The sequence below is a fragment of the Ylistrum balloti genome, unplaced genomic scaffold (genome assembly GCF_031769215.1).
Source record: "Ylistrum balloti isolate Yb309-2 unplaced genomic scaffold, AGI_CSIRO_Ybal_v1 Utg370742, whole genome shotgun sequence".
Lineage (NCBI taxonomy): Eukaryota > Metazoa > Mollusca > Bivalvia > Pectinida > Pectinidae > Ylistrum > Ylistrum balloti.
The window spans coordinates 1,052,017-1,070,388 of NW_026782437.1; the positions used below are offsets into that span (position 1 = coordinate 1,052,017).

The 18,372-nt window shown below is 33.8% G+C and overlaps 2 protein-coding genes across 2 annotated transcripts in view; one reads left to right on the plus strand and one right to left on the minus strand.

The window, feature by feature from the left end:
• Positions 1–10,103, plus strand: LOC132557929 (dol-P-Man:Man(7)GlcNAc(2)-PP-Dol alpha-1,6-mannosyltransferase-like). Its single transcript, XM_060222458.1, has 10 exons — positions 1–75; positions 656–808; positions 2,160–2,292; positions 2,645–2,818; positions 3,398–3,592; positions 4,775–4,878; positions 5,421–5,647; positions 6,339–6,508; positions 6,984–7,059; positions 7,642–10,103. The coding sequence occupies exons 2-10, from the start codon at positions 665–667 to the stop codon at positions 7,874–7,876; spliced, it is 1,458 nt and encodes a 485-aa protein (XP_060078441.1). The 5' UTR covers positions 1–75; positions 656–664; the 3' UTR covers positions 7,877–10,103.
• Positions 8,608–18,372, minus strand: part of LOC132557928 (intraflagellar transport protein 122 homolog) — a 21,074-nt gene continuing 11,309 nt past the window's right edge. Inside the window, exons 15-28 of the mRNA XM_060222457.1 lie at positions 18,109–18,262; positions 17,778–17,939; positions 17,463–17,629; positions 17,001–17,172; positions 16,007–16,109; positions 15,605–15,745; positions 13,417–13,520; positions 13,082–13,182; positions 12,405–12,570; positions 11,818–11,929; positions 11,225–11,353; positions 10,593–10,675; positions 10,183–10,347; positions 8,608–9,692 (exon numbers count right to left, since the gene is read on the minus strand). Of these exons, the coding sequence (XP_060078440.1) occupies positions 9,612–9,692; positions 10,183–10,347; positions 10,593–10,675; positions 11,225–11,353; positions 11,818–11,929; positions 12,405–12,570; positions 13,082–13,182; positions 13,417–13,520; positions 15,605–15,745; positions 16,007–16,109; positions 17,001–17,172; positions 17,463–17,629; positions 17,778–17,939; positions 18,109–18,262 (1,840 nt within the window). The 3' untranslated portion in view covers positions 8,608–9,611. The remainder of the gene's footprint in view (positions 9,693–10,182; positions 10,348–10,592; positions 10,676–11,224; positions 11,354–11,817; positions 11,930–12,404; positions 12,571–13,081; positions 13,183–13,416; positions 13,521–15,604; positions 15,746–16,006; positions 16,110–17,000; positions 17,173–17,462; positions 17,630–17,777; positions 17,940–18,108; positions 18,263–18,372) is intronic.

Genomic DNA, 18,372 nt, shown 5'->3' on the forward strand with positions numbered 1-18,372 from the left:
TTCCTCACCTAGAATGTGTGCATAATTACATGGTATTATGAATTGAAATGTGATTTTAGAAAGCGGAGGAAAAGCGTAAGTATGCATCATGACCATAGGATGTAATTAACTATCACTGATGTTAAAATAATATAGGAAACAGGTTAATATGCACTCTTTCACAAATGCCGGTCAACTGAGTCGGCGAGCCAGTGCCACCACTGACCTCTGAATGCCGGTAAGCTGAAAATCAATACATCCTAGCATGTCATTCATGTATTATATATGTTTTATTATTGTGTTTAAAGGGTGCATATTGAAAAGATGGGGAGATAATATTAGTATCTTTCTTTCTTCTATTGTTGTTCTAATTATGTATTTTGTTTTTGAAAATCAATACGTGGACATTGGATTAAGTCACTGTCTGCAGAGTAAAGTTTTCATGTATTAATAAACTCCTACTTTATCTACAAAAGCAATTGGTTCAATTGATTATATCCTCAGTTTTGCCTTAAGTTCACTTAGTTAAACTAAACTTAATTAAAACACACCCACAGAATTAAAGCATGACCTGCACTTTGGTGTTTCTCTCAGCCAATCGGAGGAGATATCGACAGAGCTTTTTACTGAACACATATGTAATGTGAAAAATAGTCTTTTCTTTTTCTAATTTAAGAAAAACTTCATGATGAGTATCTTCAGAGTGGAAGTTTTGGCCGCCATGGTGACGATACTCCATCTGGCTATATGTCCTTATACCAAGGTGGAGGAGAGCTTCAACATTCAAGCTATGCATGACATACTGTACCATGGCCTGGACATCAAATCTGTGAGTTAAAAATTTAATTATAACAACATACAGGTCATGCTTCTCTGCTATCTTAAAGGTTGATACATAATAAATACATGCTGGTGTGATAGCTTGTAAAGGACTAAGTGCTGGTTAACATTATCTTTTTATAACCATAAATTGCCATCAGATTCTCTCATTGCCTGAAATGCAAGTTGTTTCTTTCTTTTTGTTATTTATCTTACCTGTATCAAGGAAATGCATGAAATAAATCTTCAAAGGAGCAATGCATGGAAATTTTCGATGATGATTCTGAAAATCCCTCATTGTTCTGAAAAAAAATAGAATATCAGCAAATGTTACATACAGGCCTCTTGGACCTCCTATCAACTCCTGCCATTGAATTTGATTAGGAATATTTCGTAGTAGTTTGTTTGTATGTATGTTTAGCAGAATTTGATCAACTTTCAAGGTTATAGGGTTAAGGTTACTGCTACAATTTTGAGAAAATTTGTGCCATTTTCCTGGTGGCTTCATTCCCTGAGGGATTTTGATCAAATATGACACACTTTTAAATGACTATAATCTCTTGGATAAGTTCAAGTTTCAATTATACTTACAGAGAACTATAATATCCCATATGAGTTGGAGTTTCAGGGTTGTGACGTTGAAGTCAAAGTCACCTTTACTAGATTTAGAAAATCCTTGTTAGAAATCTAATGACTTCATTCCCTTGTGTAGTTTTATCAAACTTAGAGTGTATGAAGGATTATAATATCTTCATCAAGCTTCAGGATTGTAGAACCTAAGTCACAGAACTAATTTTACAGAATTCTTACAATTGTCCTGGTAGCTTCATTCACTGAGGAATTTTTTTATCGAAAATCATATATCACACATTTATAAGGGACTATTATCTCAGATATGTTGGAGATCACCATTATACTTTGAGAAAAACCTTGATAGCACTTATTTCCTGGGAGGGAGTTTGATCAGATTTTAGAATCATATCAAAAAAAGAACCATGATATCAAATATGAGTTTAAGTTTCATGGTTGTAGGGTTTAGGTCAAGACTCAAGGTCACCATTACTATTTTTAAATAAGTCTTGTTATTGAAGGATTTTGATCAAACATCATACACTTTGCCACCTTTTAAACTGCATGTTAGTTGAGGTGGAACGGTGAGGAAATATATATCATTTCTGATACTATGGTACAATAATACAGGTAACATTCTAGCTTTATCATAGTATGTTGTAGTCTTATATTTGTATAATATATCAATGATTCCTTAATATATCTTTAAAGGATTGTAAATACATGATTTTCTTAACTAATCATTGTTTCTGATAGCTGTTCTAAAACTTCTTTTGGAACTTCTTTTTCAGTATGACCACTTGGTGTTTCCTGGAGTAGTGCCAAGAACTTTCCTGGGACCAATTGTAGTGTCTGCTACAGTGGCACCTTTAGTCTATATCACTAAGTTACTGCAGATCAGCAAATTCTTCACGCAATTTATTGGTAATGAATGAATTTGATAATTTGAGTTTTTTTTTTTAGTTTGAATATCGAAAATAAGAACAAAAAAATAATAGAATCAAAATTAAAAAAAAACAAAAAACAAACAAACAAATAGCATCTATTCTAGAAGGGCAAGGCTGGGAATCATCAATTTCAATATTACTGAATGAATAACAAGGTATCACATTTTACCATGTTAAAGGGCATTGATCATCTTTCAAAGTCACACAGGAATAAAAAGGAAAGGTTTTAAAATCTATTACATTATGATTTTTGGAACATCAGTTTAAGTCTTACCAACAATTTGTAGTACATTCATTCCAGATAGCTGCTTTTGGAATTATTTTTGCAGTGAGGAGCTGCTTAGGAGCAATAGTGTTACTGGGTGTCAGTAGTTTTGCTGATGGTGTACATAAAAGATTTGGCAGCAGTGTAAAGAATTGGCTGTACTTGACCATGGTGACTCAATTCCACTTTATGTTCTACATAACTAGACCACTGCCCAATGTGTTTGCTCTGTCTCTAGGTGAGTAGAATTTAACAACGATTAGAAGATCATATAATTGAACACTTAAAAATGTGTTTTAACCATGACACAAATATAAACTATAAGGTACTGGGCAGCTAGTTATTGTCAAGGGAAACTTTTGGTGTTGTGTGCAGCACCTTAATTACAACCATATTTATCCCATTTAAGCCCACATCTGGTATGAAGTCTGCCCATGTATGTTAAATGTTTTATTCGCTGCTCTCAGAAATTACAAACATTGTGTTAGAATCTTGTAAAAACCCCATTCTCAGAATTTAACTAGGTATTGACTCTCTGGTCTTATTTGGAGATAAACATGGTATCTACTTCTGGTTTAGTGATACAAGGAATAGCAAACAAAACAAGAAAAGGAAAGAGAAAAAAAATTATGTTGATATGGAAAATGAGTAATGTTTAAACATAGGATTTCAATTTAGGAAGTGATCATAACTACTGATACCATAGGCCTCCATTTTAGATGTAGCAGATACATGCACAAGAATAGATTTTTTTTTACACCACAGATGAATGAGAAATGAAATCTTTGTGTAATTCAGAATTATTTGAATTTTACAGTACTGATGGCTTTAGGAGCTTGGCTTAAACAACAACATGGCCGATTCATCTGGTACTCTGCCGCTGCCATTTTGATATTCCGTGCTGAACTTGCAATGTACCTCGGCTTAGTTTTACTGATGGAGCTGGTAGCAGGAAGAATGTCCCTCTTCACACTGTTTAAACATGCTATCCCTGCAGGGGTCCTTAGTGTAGGTAAGTTGATTTTATTTTTAAATTAGCTTAATGAAAAAATGTGGATTTACCCAATAAGCAGATTTTCTCAACAAAAGGTAAGAATTTCTTCAATTCAGAAACTGTACTTCTGTATCAGCTTAATATATTACAACAATGAACCTCACACATACTGTTTTCCTTGTTTACCTAAAAATGGACTTAAGAGTGCATTTGAAATAATTTCAAGAAAAAATGAGAAATATGTTCAGAAATATGTTTTTAAAGAACTGCAGGGAAGAAATATGTAACTCCAATGAATATTAGCAATATTTTGAAACATTTTTAAAGTATAAATTAAAAAAAAGGTATGTTCACAAGTTCTAGAAGATATGCAAACCAGAATCTGTCAAAAATCTACCTGCTTTATATAGTTATATGGTATGGCTGTTTTGACTTTGAAGCTTTTTTGGGTCACCTGAAGTGACCTTTTGTGATCCCTTTTGTCTGGCATTGTGTGTTGTAAACTTTTAACATTTCAGCTTCTCCTGGAAAACTCCTGAACTGATTTCAATGAAATTTAAAAAAAAAACTTGACTAAAGGCCCCAACCCCCAAGGGCCTGAGGGGTGGGGCCAAAAGGGTCAAATTGATGGAAACTTCAAAAATCTTCTTTTCAAATCCCAGGTATAATAGAATCAAGTATTCTTCATGAATGGGAAGGCCTTCAGATGCTAGATGATTTACCAAAATTGTAAATTTCATGACACAAGGGTCTCACATTTCCCCTGGGCGCAGGGGGTAAAGTTTATTATAATTTATCCAAAAACTAAAAATACACTTTTGAATATTATTTGTTTATTTTCTATTGAAAATAGTTCAAACCTGGTTAGAATTATTAGTTTAAGCTGACAGGTTAATGAGATGCACATTTTGACATTAGCTGACCCCCAAGGACTGTTTGGCAGAGTCAAAAATGGGTCAAATAGACTGAAATTCAAAGATATTCTACCGTTCCTGGATGGAAAATTTTAGATAAGAAAATTCAAATCTTTTAATTCATCTTGGTTAGAAGCCTAAGCATGGGACAGCAGTTGCATTTTGTGTAAAATATAGTTAAAATTATATTACTTTTTTTTTTAACAAAATCATTTCTATGACATGTTACAAGAACCATTGTGACTCAGGTGACCATTAAAACCCTTGTACCTCTTGTTTATTGTAGGTTTAACAGTTCTGGTGGACTCATTTTTCTGGCAGAGGTGGTTATGGCCAGAAGGGGAAGTACTTTGGTACAACGTCATACTCAACAAGAGTTCTAACTGGGGTGTATCCTTACACTGATGTAGCTGTACTAGTAGTAGAGACTACATTCGCAGACTTACTGAAGTCATATTGCAATAGCATATGTCATACGAAAACAGATTAATCTTGTCTTTTTGAGTTGTATAACAGTGTAAGTCATCTGACAGAAACATCAGTTGGGTAGTATTTTGGTATTTTCTTAAGAAAATTTAGCTATGTTTTATTATCTTCAATTACATACATCTGCCTTCAGATATAACAAATTTTTCCATTGGTATGTTTAATTTCTATAGTCTTACAACTAGGCCATTTTTGTTGATCGATCTGACAAGTCAAACCAGGGTTGTTTGTAAGGAAATAAGAGCAGACCTACTGATCTTGTTTTGCTCTCTGAAAAGCTTTGACTTTTTTGGCTTATATGTATAGTTGCAGGTCTGTCCTGATTTATGCCTGAAATGTTACATGTAAAGTGCTAATGAACAAGTTTGTCTGCATAAATGAAAAAGTACCAGATAATATGAACTATATGATAACAGGTAACTTGACTCTCCTTGACCTACCGTCAGACAGAGCCGTTCCTGTGGTATTTTTATTCAGCCCTACCGCGGGCTTTGGCCTTCAGCATATTCCTGGTCCCCTTGGGACTGTATTTCACTCCTCGGCTGCGGCCATTGATACTTCCCGCAGCAGGATTTGTACTGCTTTATTCCATTTTACCACATAAGGAGTTGCGTTTCATCATTTATGTTTTCCCAGTTTTCAATGTAGCTGTGGCGACAGCTTTGTCACGTCTGTAAGTATGTTTCATCTGTTATAAAATTTGGACAGTTTTCTCTGGCTGTGCATTCCAAAAGCAGAGGAGACTATGTGTCATGATCATTAAGGTTGATACCATTGAAAAGTCTGGAAAAATTATTAGATTCTGTTCAATAAGTGTAAACCTTTAAACTTTAATTGTTATGACCTTGCTGACAAAATTACCATATGCTATGCATGAGAAGCATTTGGAATATTTAAGACAAAGTTTTTGAATTTGATGAACAATAATGACTGCTAAATTTTTCAAATAATTTTGAAGAGTTTGAAAAAATAGGACATCAGCAGTGATTGATCTGATAAACAACTCCTTCTTTAAGTGACCCCTGGGAGATGTGACTCCCTGTATAACCTGACTGCTGCATGTCTGATCTGGCCACTTAGTATTTTGACCCTCTGGCTAATATGACCCCAGAACATTCTGATACTCCAATCTCTTCCTTGAGTAAACTGACATTGTGTTTGTTCCAATACAATGTTAAATTCTTGTTCATCATGAAAACATCAAATATGTATTGGATGACACCCTACCTAATTGTTTCCATAAATCTATTCTTTAACAGCAGTTGTGTTTTTCTTTGAAGTTTGTATTTTCATGTCAATCAGAGCAATATTGTTTGGTAGCTTTGTATACTGTGCAAGTAATTAATTGATATTTTTCTGCCAAGGTGGATGAATAGTTCCAAATCTACAATTCAAAAGCTGATAGCTTTTGGAGCAATCCTTCACCTACTGGCTAATGTAGCATCAACTGCAGCTTTCCTATACATTTCTCGACACAACTACCCTGGGGGTGTGGCTATGAGATACTTCCATCAAATCACTCCATTCTACAACAGTAAGTAATGATTCAGAAGTGAATCTTTATACCTAAGTAAATAACATATATTTTAGTTTGATTTGAATGTTGTTATCAGTCAAGATTAAGCAGTCAATGCCACATTCAATCCTTTGGTTAAAAAGGAAATTTAGTTTATATTGATATGGATTACATTGTATAGTAACATACTTTCTATGTTTGATTAGTGTAGGTGATCATTTCATCAATTTGAAGTGTCAAAGGTCACACTAGAATACTTTTAGGGGTAGGTGGTAAGCATGTCTTTGATCTATTGGTCAAAGACCATTGCTCCTGTACTATGACTAAATTTTAAAAATTTCATGAATTTCAAGTCTGTGTGCTTTTGTCTTGAATAAGTAGAGATATCTCAGCAATAAGAAAAATATATCTGTCATGTATTATTACATAAAGTTTGACACCAGAAGAGCATCAGTTCTGACAGGGATTCAACTTTTATATTTTTTCTGTGCAGAGGAGCATATTCACATTGATGTGGCCACAGCTCAAACAGGTGTGACCAGATTCACTCAGCTCAACAACAACTGGATGTAAGTATTGGTGGTGTTGATCGAAACCAACTGTATTGATCACATAATAAGACCAGGGGACCTACTCTTTGATAGATAGGAAATGGGTTACAACAGGATAATAATTTAACAACTACTGGCATTAATTATCTTCTGAAACTGTAATACTTAAGGGTAGAGTTACATGTATTACCAGGCATTATCACCTCAATTCTGATAAGAGAAAGTAAGTGGAGTTATGCTTCTTTATTTCGGTTCATGAAAGCTTTCATTTGAAATCAATTCCAACAGCTACTGGCTCTAGATATTCTTTTTACCCATTGAATGATTTAGGGACTCTGCAACTGCACTTTTGATTACTAATTTAATTTTAATTTGAAATTTCATGTGTCATAACTAATTTTGTGTTGTATAAAACAGTGGTCTGTTTAATATCAAATAAATTCAGTGGTTAATATTCAGGGTAAGCACTCCTGACAGGAAAGAGACGCATTTGTCTTTGTTGTAATTGAATTGTAACTCACTCCAATATAAAAGTATTTTAAAGGCTACAAACTTCATTTTTTACAAACTTTGTCTTAAGACACTTCTTATTTCTTTCAGTTACAATAAAACAGAAAAGTTGTTGCCTGGAGGTCCTGAGATGATGTCATACACACACCTGTTTGTTGGTGCTAGTAGTGTAAATGATGAGGCTCTTCGTCCATACAAAAAGACACACAGTGTAGAGCTGGAGATACATGGATTTGACAGTGTCAGTCTAGACAAAAAATCTTCAGCACCAGTCAGTTTAAAAATGTCACCAAAGATTTACATTTTGAAAAAGAAATTGAAATAATTTTTTTTTGTTATACAGAATACTGATATTTTTCTCAAACTCCAAAACTTGCCTGCTGATGGCTAGAGGGCCATAATAGCAGACAAAATCTGAAAACAATATAATTTTTCCACATTTGAATGGATATCATCAAGTTGGTTTCTGATATTTCATTAGAAAATTATAAAGCAACAAAATTTATTTATAGCAAATTGTTTATAAATAGACATTTGCATCACAATTCTAAAAAATGTTCAGGTGAATTTATCAGATCTAACAAATCATTTTAAAATTATACTAATGAAGTAACACCACTGTCAGTATATCCTGCAATTAATGAAGCCACTCATCAAGATCAGTACTTTTATACAGATAACAAATCTCTCATTCCAAACCTAACTATAATATACAAATGTTAACTTAATGGACGGTAAAATACACTATCACCATATACAACATAAATAGACAGTAACAAAAGTACAAATACATGAATGATATAAATTAGAGTTTCAAATGATATGCACAATGTTTATATGGTAGTGTCAGGAGTCTTCTCCTGCCACACACACACAAAAGAAAGCAATGAAATAACAGGATAAAGACATTAAATACAAACAATGTGCTTCCTAATGGTATCCATATCACAGCTTTGTTCACAATTTCCAGGTGTACTATCAATTACAAAACAAATACTTTCAATTACTCAGTACATCTGTTCTGACAGATAGTACATACTAATTCATAACTGTGAATGTGATTAGATGTGCATTGTAATCTTGCCTATGAGATTGTGATAGCTGTACACAAACATATTTACAGTGTGATGAGTATCCTGGTAAGAAAATTTCAAGATCAAATTTACACACATTGCAAAGTTTCAATATTTGCCCATGCATGTATACTGTGCATGTAGTATTTGTTGAGAGTTAAAAATATGAATATTGTTTGACAAAATCTGTAAGGTGGTTGACATAATTAAACAGGACGGTTTAAACGAATCTCAATTGACACAATAACAAATGATAGCACTATCAATAATCACCTTATGAGTCTTGACGTAAGGATAGTTTCAGATCCTTTTTTCTCTTTGATGTAAACAAACCCTATACTTTATTGTGTATACCACTGATATCCACATAACATATGTTACAGTAACATACAAATTAGTGTAACCATACTAGGAAGGATATCTTAATTGGAATTGGAAAATATTGCAGAGAATTACCTCTTTAAGTCTGCAGTTGACAGCAAAGTTCTGATGTCTACCAAGCTATTTGATTATAAATTCTTTACAGGAGTGCATTTGAATTCATTTGTTTTACTTCTACTGTTTTCATTTAAGATATTTATGGTCTTGTTTGAAAGGCATTTTCATACAAATATTGTATACAACTCTGTACATATTGATAAAATGTAAAAAATAAACTTCTAATATAAAATTTTTTAACTCCTTGGACGGATGAGAAAAAAAGGAATGTGCACAAGTCATGCTTGAATGTCAGCGAGGCAAACCAAACATGTTGGATTTCATTCATGATATAAAGTTCCAAGATAGAAATCTTTGACAGAGTACTGAAACAAGTTAGTTTTCCTCAGTTCCTCTTAACAGTACAGGCAACTTCCTAGCTTTTAGTTCTGGAACCCACATTATTGTTTATGACTCGTCATAGAACAGATACCCTAAGTTTTTTCCGTGTATAACCAGGAATGCAGTCTTTGAAAGCTCCAGGATGAAGTAGATAGTATCAGAACACACTCAGTCTTCCATAGTTCCTCGGCAGAACGGACAACTTCCTTTCTGCAGGTATTGGAGCTCGAAGTCATCGGTGTGGAAAAGCTGTGTAAATGAATTAGGCATTGGTTTAGGGTAAGAACTTGGAACCACTTAAAATGCAGAGATAGAACTACAGTGTGTTACCCTCCTTAAGAATATCAAAACCAATGCCTTACAATACAAATAAAGTATAACGACTCATGGTATTACTGTAAATATGAGCAGTGCTTTTAATAATTTGATACAAGTTTAATCAATATACAAGTATATAATAATACAGTGCCTACTTATGAATTATAAACTTCTCAAAGCAGTCATGTAGCCTTATGTATACATGTTTCATTTCAGTAATATCAAATAATTTCTGTGAATAGTCTTTCAACCGATTTCATGGAGTTAGCATAACTACCTGTAACAGGCATGCATACTGACTGTATAATCATGTCTTACTCAAATGATAATTTGTTTACAAATAAAAACAATTTTGTATATGAAGTGTTTACATGTGATTTGTACATGTCATTTGACTGTTGTGAATCTGACAAAGACTCACCTTCTGACAGGTATGACATTGGGTGATAGTAACGTCTGGCAGTAGAGATCGGAAAAACTGGTATCTAAGAGGTTTGGGCCACTTCAAGATATACACTTCTGACCTCGACATAGATTGTAGGACTGACTTGGTCACTACCACTGGAGTAAAATCTGTTCCTCCTTGCTGTAATACAAACACAATGATATAATGCCTGAACATCACAGGTATATGTTTTATTACATATTTTGTCTTCTCAGATAGAAGAGCTTTTCATCTTTGTTCTATGTGTTGTGAATATCAGGACAAATTGATGGAGATAGAAAATTTGGTAATCTCCAATATAGTGAGATCAGTAGCTAAAGTGAAAGGATTACTAACTTCAAATTCGAGAAAAAGAGCTTACCTATGGATCTAGATGTGAAACTCACCTCAAATGTCATAAGTTTGGCAGTGAATGGATCATCATCCTCTTCCTCTGGAGGGTCATCTCCAAGTCGAAGGGTTTGTGAAGCTAGACATTGATAAAGGACTTAAATGTGCTTTTATGAATATTCATTGATAATATTTCGCTAACGAATATTCCCAATAGAATTTACAATATTTAGATTATATTTTCACCAAGAAATAATAAAAGCTTAATCAAAGCATACTTTTGAAATCCCTTACATGGCATACCTTCATTTCACTTACTAGGTAGCATCCCAAGCCCTGGAGGCTGTCACCTCCATTTTAACCTTCATAGCACCACCCCTGACCTAAAGACTGCCACACCGTCCTTTTACCTACAAGGTACCATCCTTTGCCACAAAGGATGCCATACCTCTACATTATCTACAGAGTACCTACTTCTGACCCAAATCTTTTATACACCATTCTGTCTGCTTTGATGATTTATGTTTGAGACCAATGAGACAAAATCCTAACAGTTGTTCTGGAGTAGCAGGGTTTCACAGAAAATGTGATGACAGTCAGTTAATGTGATGCTATGGCACAAGTTCACTCATTCTAAATAACTGATAAAGAGATAGGTCTGTCTAATCTTCCACTAGCTGAAGGATACGTCCCATTCTACTTTCCCTCCAGTTCTTCTCCTCCTTCTTTTGTTTGGGTATAGAAAGGTCAAGGACGAGCACTGCTTCCTCGTCAGTAAGTCCATCTTCTAGTACAAATTCCACAAGTGGCAGCACCTCTGTAATCAAATATCAAGGTCAACACGGGTAATAAAAACAAATCTAAAAAATCTTTGACTAGAAACTGGTATCTTTATAAAGAAGTGAAATATTGGAAGGTAACTGCCACAATTCAACACTTTCCTTGTTAAATATTAATGATAATTTAAATAGAAAATTAATGCCCTACTTCCAGCAATTAGTATCAATCTTCAGCATATTTCTATAAACAGTACCAGAGACCTTGACCATTGAAACTCTGGAATATGACCTCACCTAAAGTTTTTTTGTAGCAATTCTGAATTCTGACCAAACAATTTTCTATTTAATTTATAGCTATTAATATAAAAATTGCCAAAAAAATATTTTTTTAAAATAAAGGAATCTTTCATAGGCAATGATCAGAAGATCATTGCAAAAACAAAATAAAAGACAGTTTAAAAGTAATGGTTTACAAATGGTTGAGATAAATGAGATCACTTACCAAATGACACAAAGGAATGTATGAAAGGCTGCCGACAATTAATGCAGCAGTTGCCATTGTTATTGAGAAGAGGGTTGGTGGTGGAACATCTGTAGCACATTGGCAGCAGGTCCTGTCGGATTAATCATCAAGTCATTACCAAGACATACAACCTATTTCTGATAACTAAGACAGATAGAACAATGGCAGCAGATCCTGTAAGAATATTTACCAATTTATCACCAAAACATACCAGATCATTCTTATAATTAAGACAGACAGAACATTTGCAGCTAGTCTTGTCGGAATATACACCATATCATTACCAAAACATGAGTTCCTAACTATTATAAACTACTTCTGAACAATTTGAAGATTGAAAATCTCCAAATCTGTTTTTTAGATTTTGGACACTCTACTGCTCAAATAATGGGAAATTCCCACTCACTGAGATTAGTAAGAACTGTACTCTTAGCTTCTACACTACTCCCTCTTTCACAAGTACAGAAACAGGAGTAATCCCTTTTGAAGTTTAATAAAAGCTGTTATTAAACATGGAAATTCTCCGAAATATACTTTTAAATTTAATTGTAAAAATGCCAACTTACATCTCCATCATGAAATGGCTTGGATCTGATCATGATACTGCCCAGATCAACAGTTTCTAGGAAGCGAGAGGGAACACGTAACGACTGCAGTTTCTCATAGGCATAACGGGCCAATTTGTAAGCTCCAAGGTTCTTGCTCTGCTTGGCTAGGGCATAGAGAGTACCACTTAAAACTGTCAAGGCTCATATTGTCTCATTCTGATGCCATGAAAAATACCTAGTTTGAATCACTAACAGACTTATTACGAATGAAACAATAAGCTTTTAGTGTATATGAAGTGTTATAATTGAATAAAAAAGAAGAAATCAATTCAAGTACATTACATACAGTTCTGAAAGTAGGATTTTAATTGATATTTTTGTATATAAATATGTCAAAATGAAGATCAACATGACAATTCATATTCACTTGCTTCTTTAAACATTTATATCAACAATGTTTTATTCTGTGAAAATTCTAAATGGACAGATTACAACATCACAATACACCAACATAGCAACATGAAATCTAAGTACAAATAATCTGGTGAATTAAAATATTTCAGCAAAATATTTTACATGTATTATAACCATAAAGAATGCTATGTCAGAAGATCATTGAACCTGCTGTGTCTATTGACAGTGTAATGTTCAACGTTAGATATATAATGTTAAAGTGTGCAATGATTAAAGGATACACTTTGGAGATGCCATGAGGAGCATTGGTCTGCATCATGTGGAGCAGGTAGCGTGAGATGTTGAATAATGCCTCCGGGAGATGGGAGGTAAAGGGCTCATCCTACAACGGAAAACACAGATATGAATGACCAGGTCACCATAGTAAAGTAACTTAGGAACAATACAAACACTTATATCATTATGGAATCAAATCTTAAAGTAGAATATGTACCAATAAAAGTTTAGTACTGTATCATAAAGTTTGACTGACTTCAAAAAGTCAGCAACTAGTTTACATGAAAATTAAAGTGGTATAAACTCACTGTACCATTTAATAGACAGGTAAACAACTCACTGTATATCTCTGTATAGAATGGTAGGCATAATACATGTCAGCTTTACGTTGGTAGTCATGAAACTTATTCAACATCTCCTCTTTCTTCTCAGGATCATCAATTACTAGAAAAAAGAATTCAAACATCTCTGATGTCAACATATCACAAAGTTATATGTAATTATTATACAGACAGATCATTTACTTGACAGAGTCGCAAACATATAACTGTCCAATATCTAGTCCTTGACCTTCATCTATGGTGAAGAGGAGCATTAAAGGGCCCTAAGGAAAAACACTTTATCATGGATTGTTTTATATAGTTATCACATAGTATGTATTAAGACAATGTTCCATGTTAAGCTAAACTTTTTAAACATTATTTTTACTATTATAATATCAGATCCAAACCTTGATACAGCGCTGATGAGTCTGACCATAAAGATAGACTTCAGTAAACGGTGATCAGTATGAATGTATAGAATAGCTATAACTCAATGGTGACTGTGTATTCCAATACATTTATTGCACCACATTCCTAGTGATATTCTATAAATAAAGCACTCGAATTATTTATATACAGTCTCCTAGTATATTCTATAAACAAAGCATTGCAGGCAATACAAATATCCCGGCACTCTAAAATTTGCACAAAGCACTAAGTGTATGTAGAGTGATTTCCCCTGTTTTATGTGCCTGTCTGTTCTTGAAAATTGTATGATAAATGTCTAAAATCATTACCATATAGCATAAATGAGAATGTTGAAACTGAGAAAAATTGTATGGTCAAAGTGTGTATAATGTAGAAGATGATGTTTATGAACACCTGTGTGAATTATTGTGACAAATGGACAAGAAAGGCAGTCTGTATAGCATTAATATATAACAATTCTGTCAATTTCTATTGATAGTAACGGTAACCCAGTTTTTGACCAATTTATGATCACATGGAAACTCATAGTAGAGGGATATATAAAGAAGAACATTATGTACATACAATATATGTATTCTTGGCAACATTTGTCGTGGGTATAATTAAGCATTCTATGCATTATACCACACTCCCATGTATTTTATTAAGGTGAAATTTTGACAGGTTCACTTTCTACAAGACTACATGACAGATATAAGGATAGAGGCAAACCACAGCAACCACACACCCAAATGATAAAATCTTCATGGATACACACAAGTTTAAAACCAATTTCATTGTCTGTCCATCACCATGTTCTAACCAAATTTTCAACAAATAATGGTTAGTGAATAATTCAAGAATATTTCAAATGGGCATTAAAATTCGTAGGTAGAATTACCGGTGAGCTTAATGTGAAATGTTTGGTGATAAACACTTTTTACTAATGTAATTTATTTTACACTGAACATTTGATATTTTGTATATATATATAACCACTAATTTAACATGTTAACAAAATTTAATCAGAAAATACCATACAAATTCAACAAATACAATCATTAATTAACAAAAATCAATAAAACTGTGATCAGAATAGCAATTGTTTGTAAATCAAAGAAGTGACAGTAAAACGTCAAGCTGTTAAAGAACTCATCTTACCTTCATCGTCTGAATAAGGAAATATTTGATATATAAAAGTACTGATAACATACTGAATTACAACAAATATCTATATTATGCTAGTCCCTTGCTGTGTCACAGTTTAACATTGAGATCACAACTAAAAATGTACACAGTTACTGTTATGAAATACAGATAACGGTCAGATTACAGAGAAAAAAATGTGTATTAAGCCAGAATATTCACATTTGTATTGCACAATAAAGTCTCATACTAATTTGGAAACCAAGTGTTTGCATTTATCTACAGTATGCATGACCTTTAGGCTTGTATAAGTACATTGTCTTGTCATTACTTTTACTCAGTGTAAACATTTTGATGATTGCTTGCATCCATAAATGGTATAAAAGTGGTGTTAACATTTCAAGAACAAACTCTGATTATATCAACATGATATGTAAGTATTTTTAGGAAGAGGTCAAGAGGCATCAACAGGGTTTCCATATCACAACCAAAGCCATAAGAATTGTGCTATCATAACAAGAAAACCTAAGAAGTGCTCGATACTGCTTGTATCTATGGAATGATTAAGAAGACACGGTGGTTCTAAATCATGTTAATCTGTTATTCCTTAAGGAGATATTTACAAAATAAATTGCTCAACTATCCACCTACCTTTGGCTATATCTAAACACTGCATGGACAGCTTCCAGAAGTAGTAGCCAGCATCATTGAAGCGACTCTCCAGAACAGCATTGTGTGTTAACTGTTCCAGTACCTTAACAGCTTCTGTCTGAAGCCCTGCTTTGTGGAATGCTGATAAAGCAAAGAAATAAAGTTCCATTTTTCTTCTGAATTATTGATAGACAAAATAAAACACCAATAAATAATATAGAACATTATCATTTTGATACAGATATTAACATTTATAGCTTTCCCCATCAAAGCTTGTAAAAAAAAGTGCAAATAAATTATGAGAGGGTTACAGAATTAATAAACAGGCACCTTGCTCGCATAACAATAAGAGTAAACATTTACTTTATTTTCTATAAAGTAGATAGCTATATTCTTTGTTACCTTGTTGAGCCTCCTCAAACTTATCATTCTCAGCCAGCCACTGAGCATAAGGCACATACACTTCTTCCTTGTATTCTGAATGTTTCTCCACCAGTGTGAATGCCTGTCAACCAAACACATTTTTGTATTACCAATACAGTGACACAAACAAGACATGACAAATAACAACCAAACAGTTTTACTCAACATGTAGAACACAGATTTCCAATTAACTTCTTGAAATCTTCCAGATAGGCAAAATCATTGGCAAAATTTTGTCCTAGCTGTAAGTGTTTTGATGACTGATAACACATTTTCAACTGATGGCTTATTGCTAAACAAGTAAATAGAAAGTTTTAAAACAATGTCTTTTCAGCTCAAATGGCCTTAATATATCTCTAATATCATATACAACGCCAGTAGTCCAGACACTGTCTACCCAGTGAAAACAATCAATCCTATATTTTGTACTAGTTATATTTGGACTTCTTCCAAACAGTCAAGTGTCAAATGTAACATCATAATTTGATAACAGGTAAAAACGTCTTTTTCAATACCAGCATGAGGTAATCATTAAGCAAACAAAATTTATAATTCAAACATTATGTACCTCAAAAATCTCTTACCGAAAATAGCATTGCTTTTACAAGATTTACATGCTGAGTACTTGTATTTCAGAGATTTAAGCTTTTGTTTTACAACAAATGTGAAACGAGTTATTTTGATTTATATATATTTCTCTTGTTGGCCTGGAAGGAAGTGCAAGGGGTCTTATTTTGTGAGAAAAATCAGGTTCCAGAGAAAACCTACATGGCTGGGAAGATGATCCAATACTGTTTCATGTCTATTCAGGGAAATGAACCCTGGATGTCTAGGAGACAGGCGAATGTGTTACAGAGATAAGGTTTTTGAAGCAAAGTCTCTTTCTTTTATCATTAACATGTCATTAGAATGGTTGACTGACAACTGTGAATCTAGTCCCACAACAAGATGAAATCTGAAGGTCTGTACTCACATCGTCCCAGTGTTTAGCTTCCACATGGAGACTGATGAGGGACTTGACGTCACCCATTTTGCTGTACACCTCAGCAGCATATGGGTACTGCTCCATCTTGGCTAGGTGTGCTGCAGCTCGGGACAATGCTTCACGGTCAGCTTTGTCAAGTTTACGGGCAACATCAATCATCCTGTAATATATTCAATGTTTCTGACTTACCAAGTTATAGTTTTTGAGAAATGGTGCTAAATACATATTGATTTCTATTCATGCCTTTTACAAGTAGTCTTCCAAGTTAAGAGACAAAAATATTCCAAGCTATCTAAAGATAAACATTTTAAAAACATACAGATAATAAAACATTTAAATCAAATTTGCGCGCTTCTCAATATATAACGAAATATATATATAATTTTAAAGTAAAGTTATTGGAAATCCTCGTATCAACTTTCCTCCTAATAAGGATGTGTCAGTACTTACATGTCCGCCCATCCATGGTCACCGATGATGTCTATAGCCTTACAGAACTCTCCAGCAGATATATACATCTCCGCAGCAGCCTTGGGTTCATTACTACTCTTAGCCCAGTCAGCCTGTTTGGTGATCAGCATCTTCTTGTCCAGTGGATCCCCAGAACCAATGTACTCCTGGTCACATAAAATTCAACGTTAATTATCGAGAACAGATTTAAGAAAGAAATGCAAAATAAATTTTAAGAATAGTATTTTCAAAACAATCCGGGGACGGTATACACCCAAACACTGAGGTAGGTGTATAATATACATGGTAACATACCTTAGCGTACTCAAACATCCTCAGGTCAGTATACATGTTCATGGCCTTGTGTTCGTGATTAGCTTTCTTGTAGAGTTTAGCACCCTCGTGGAACTTGCCCTGGTAACCATATACATCTCCCAAGAACACCATGGTGTCTTGTTCTCCACGCTTCTTCCTTTCCTGGAAAATTAATTGTATCAATTATTTGTAATAGTCAATATCATATTTGCTTAACCATATATCAATCTGTAAAGAATTTTTAATCTTGTATAAAATCTATGATATGTCACCTGAATTGTGCTTTTTAGATTCCATGGTTCTGAATCAATCCTGTAACAACAGGGTTTACCTCTATATTATGAATGAGTTCTAAGTAGCGCAGGTCCCTGATGCGGATGAACGCCTTCTTAGCTGTATCAAAGTCCAGTCCCTCCAAAGCCTCGTGGGCAAGCACCTCCCAATCACCATCAGTCACTCCTAAGCAGGCAACTTTGTATGCATCCCTACATCACAAAAAAAAATCCATTACCTCAAGAAATCAAATTAAGTCAATTCTCTATTGTTTTATCATCAGTCAATGTAGACATATTATCATCTCTTATGCATGATGTAT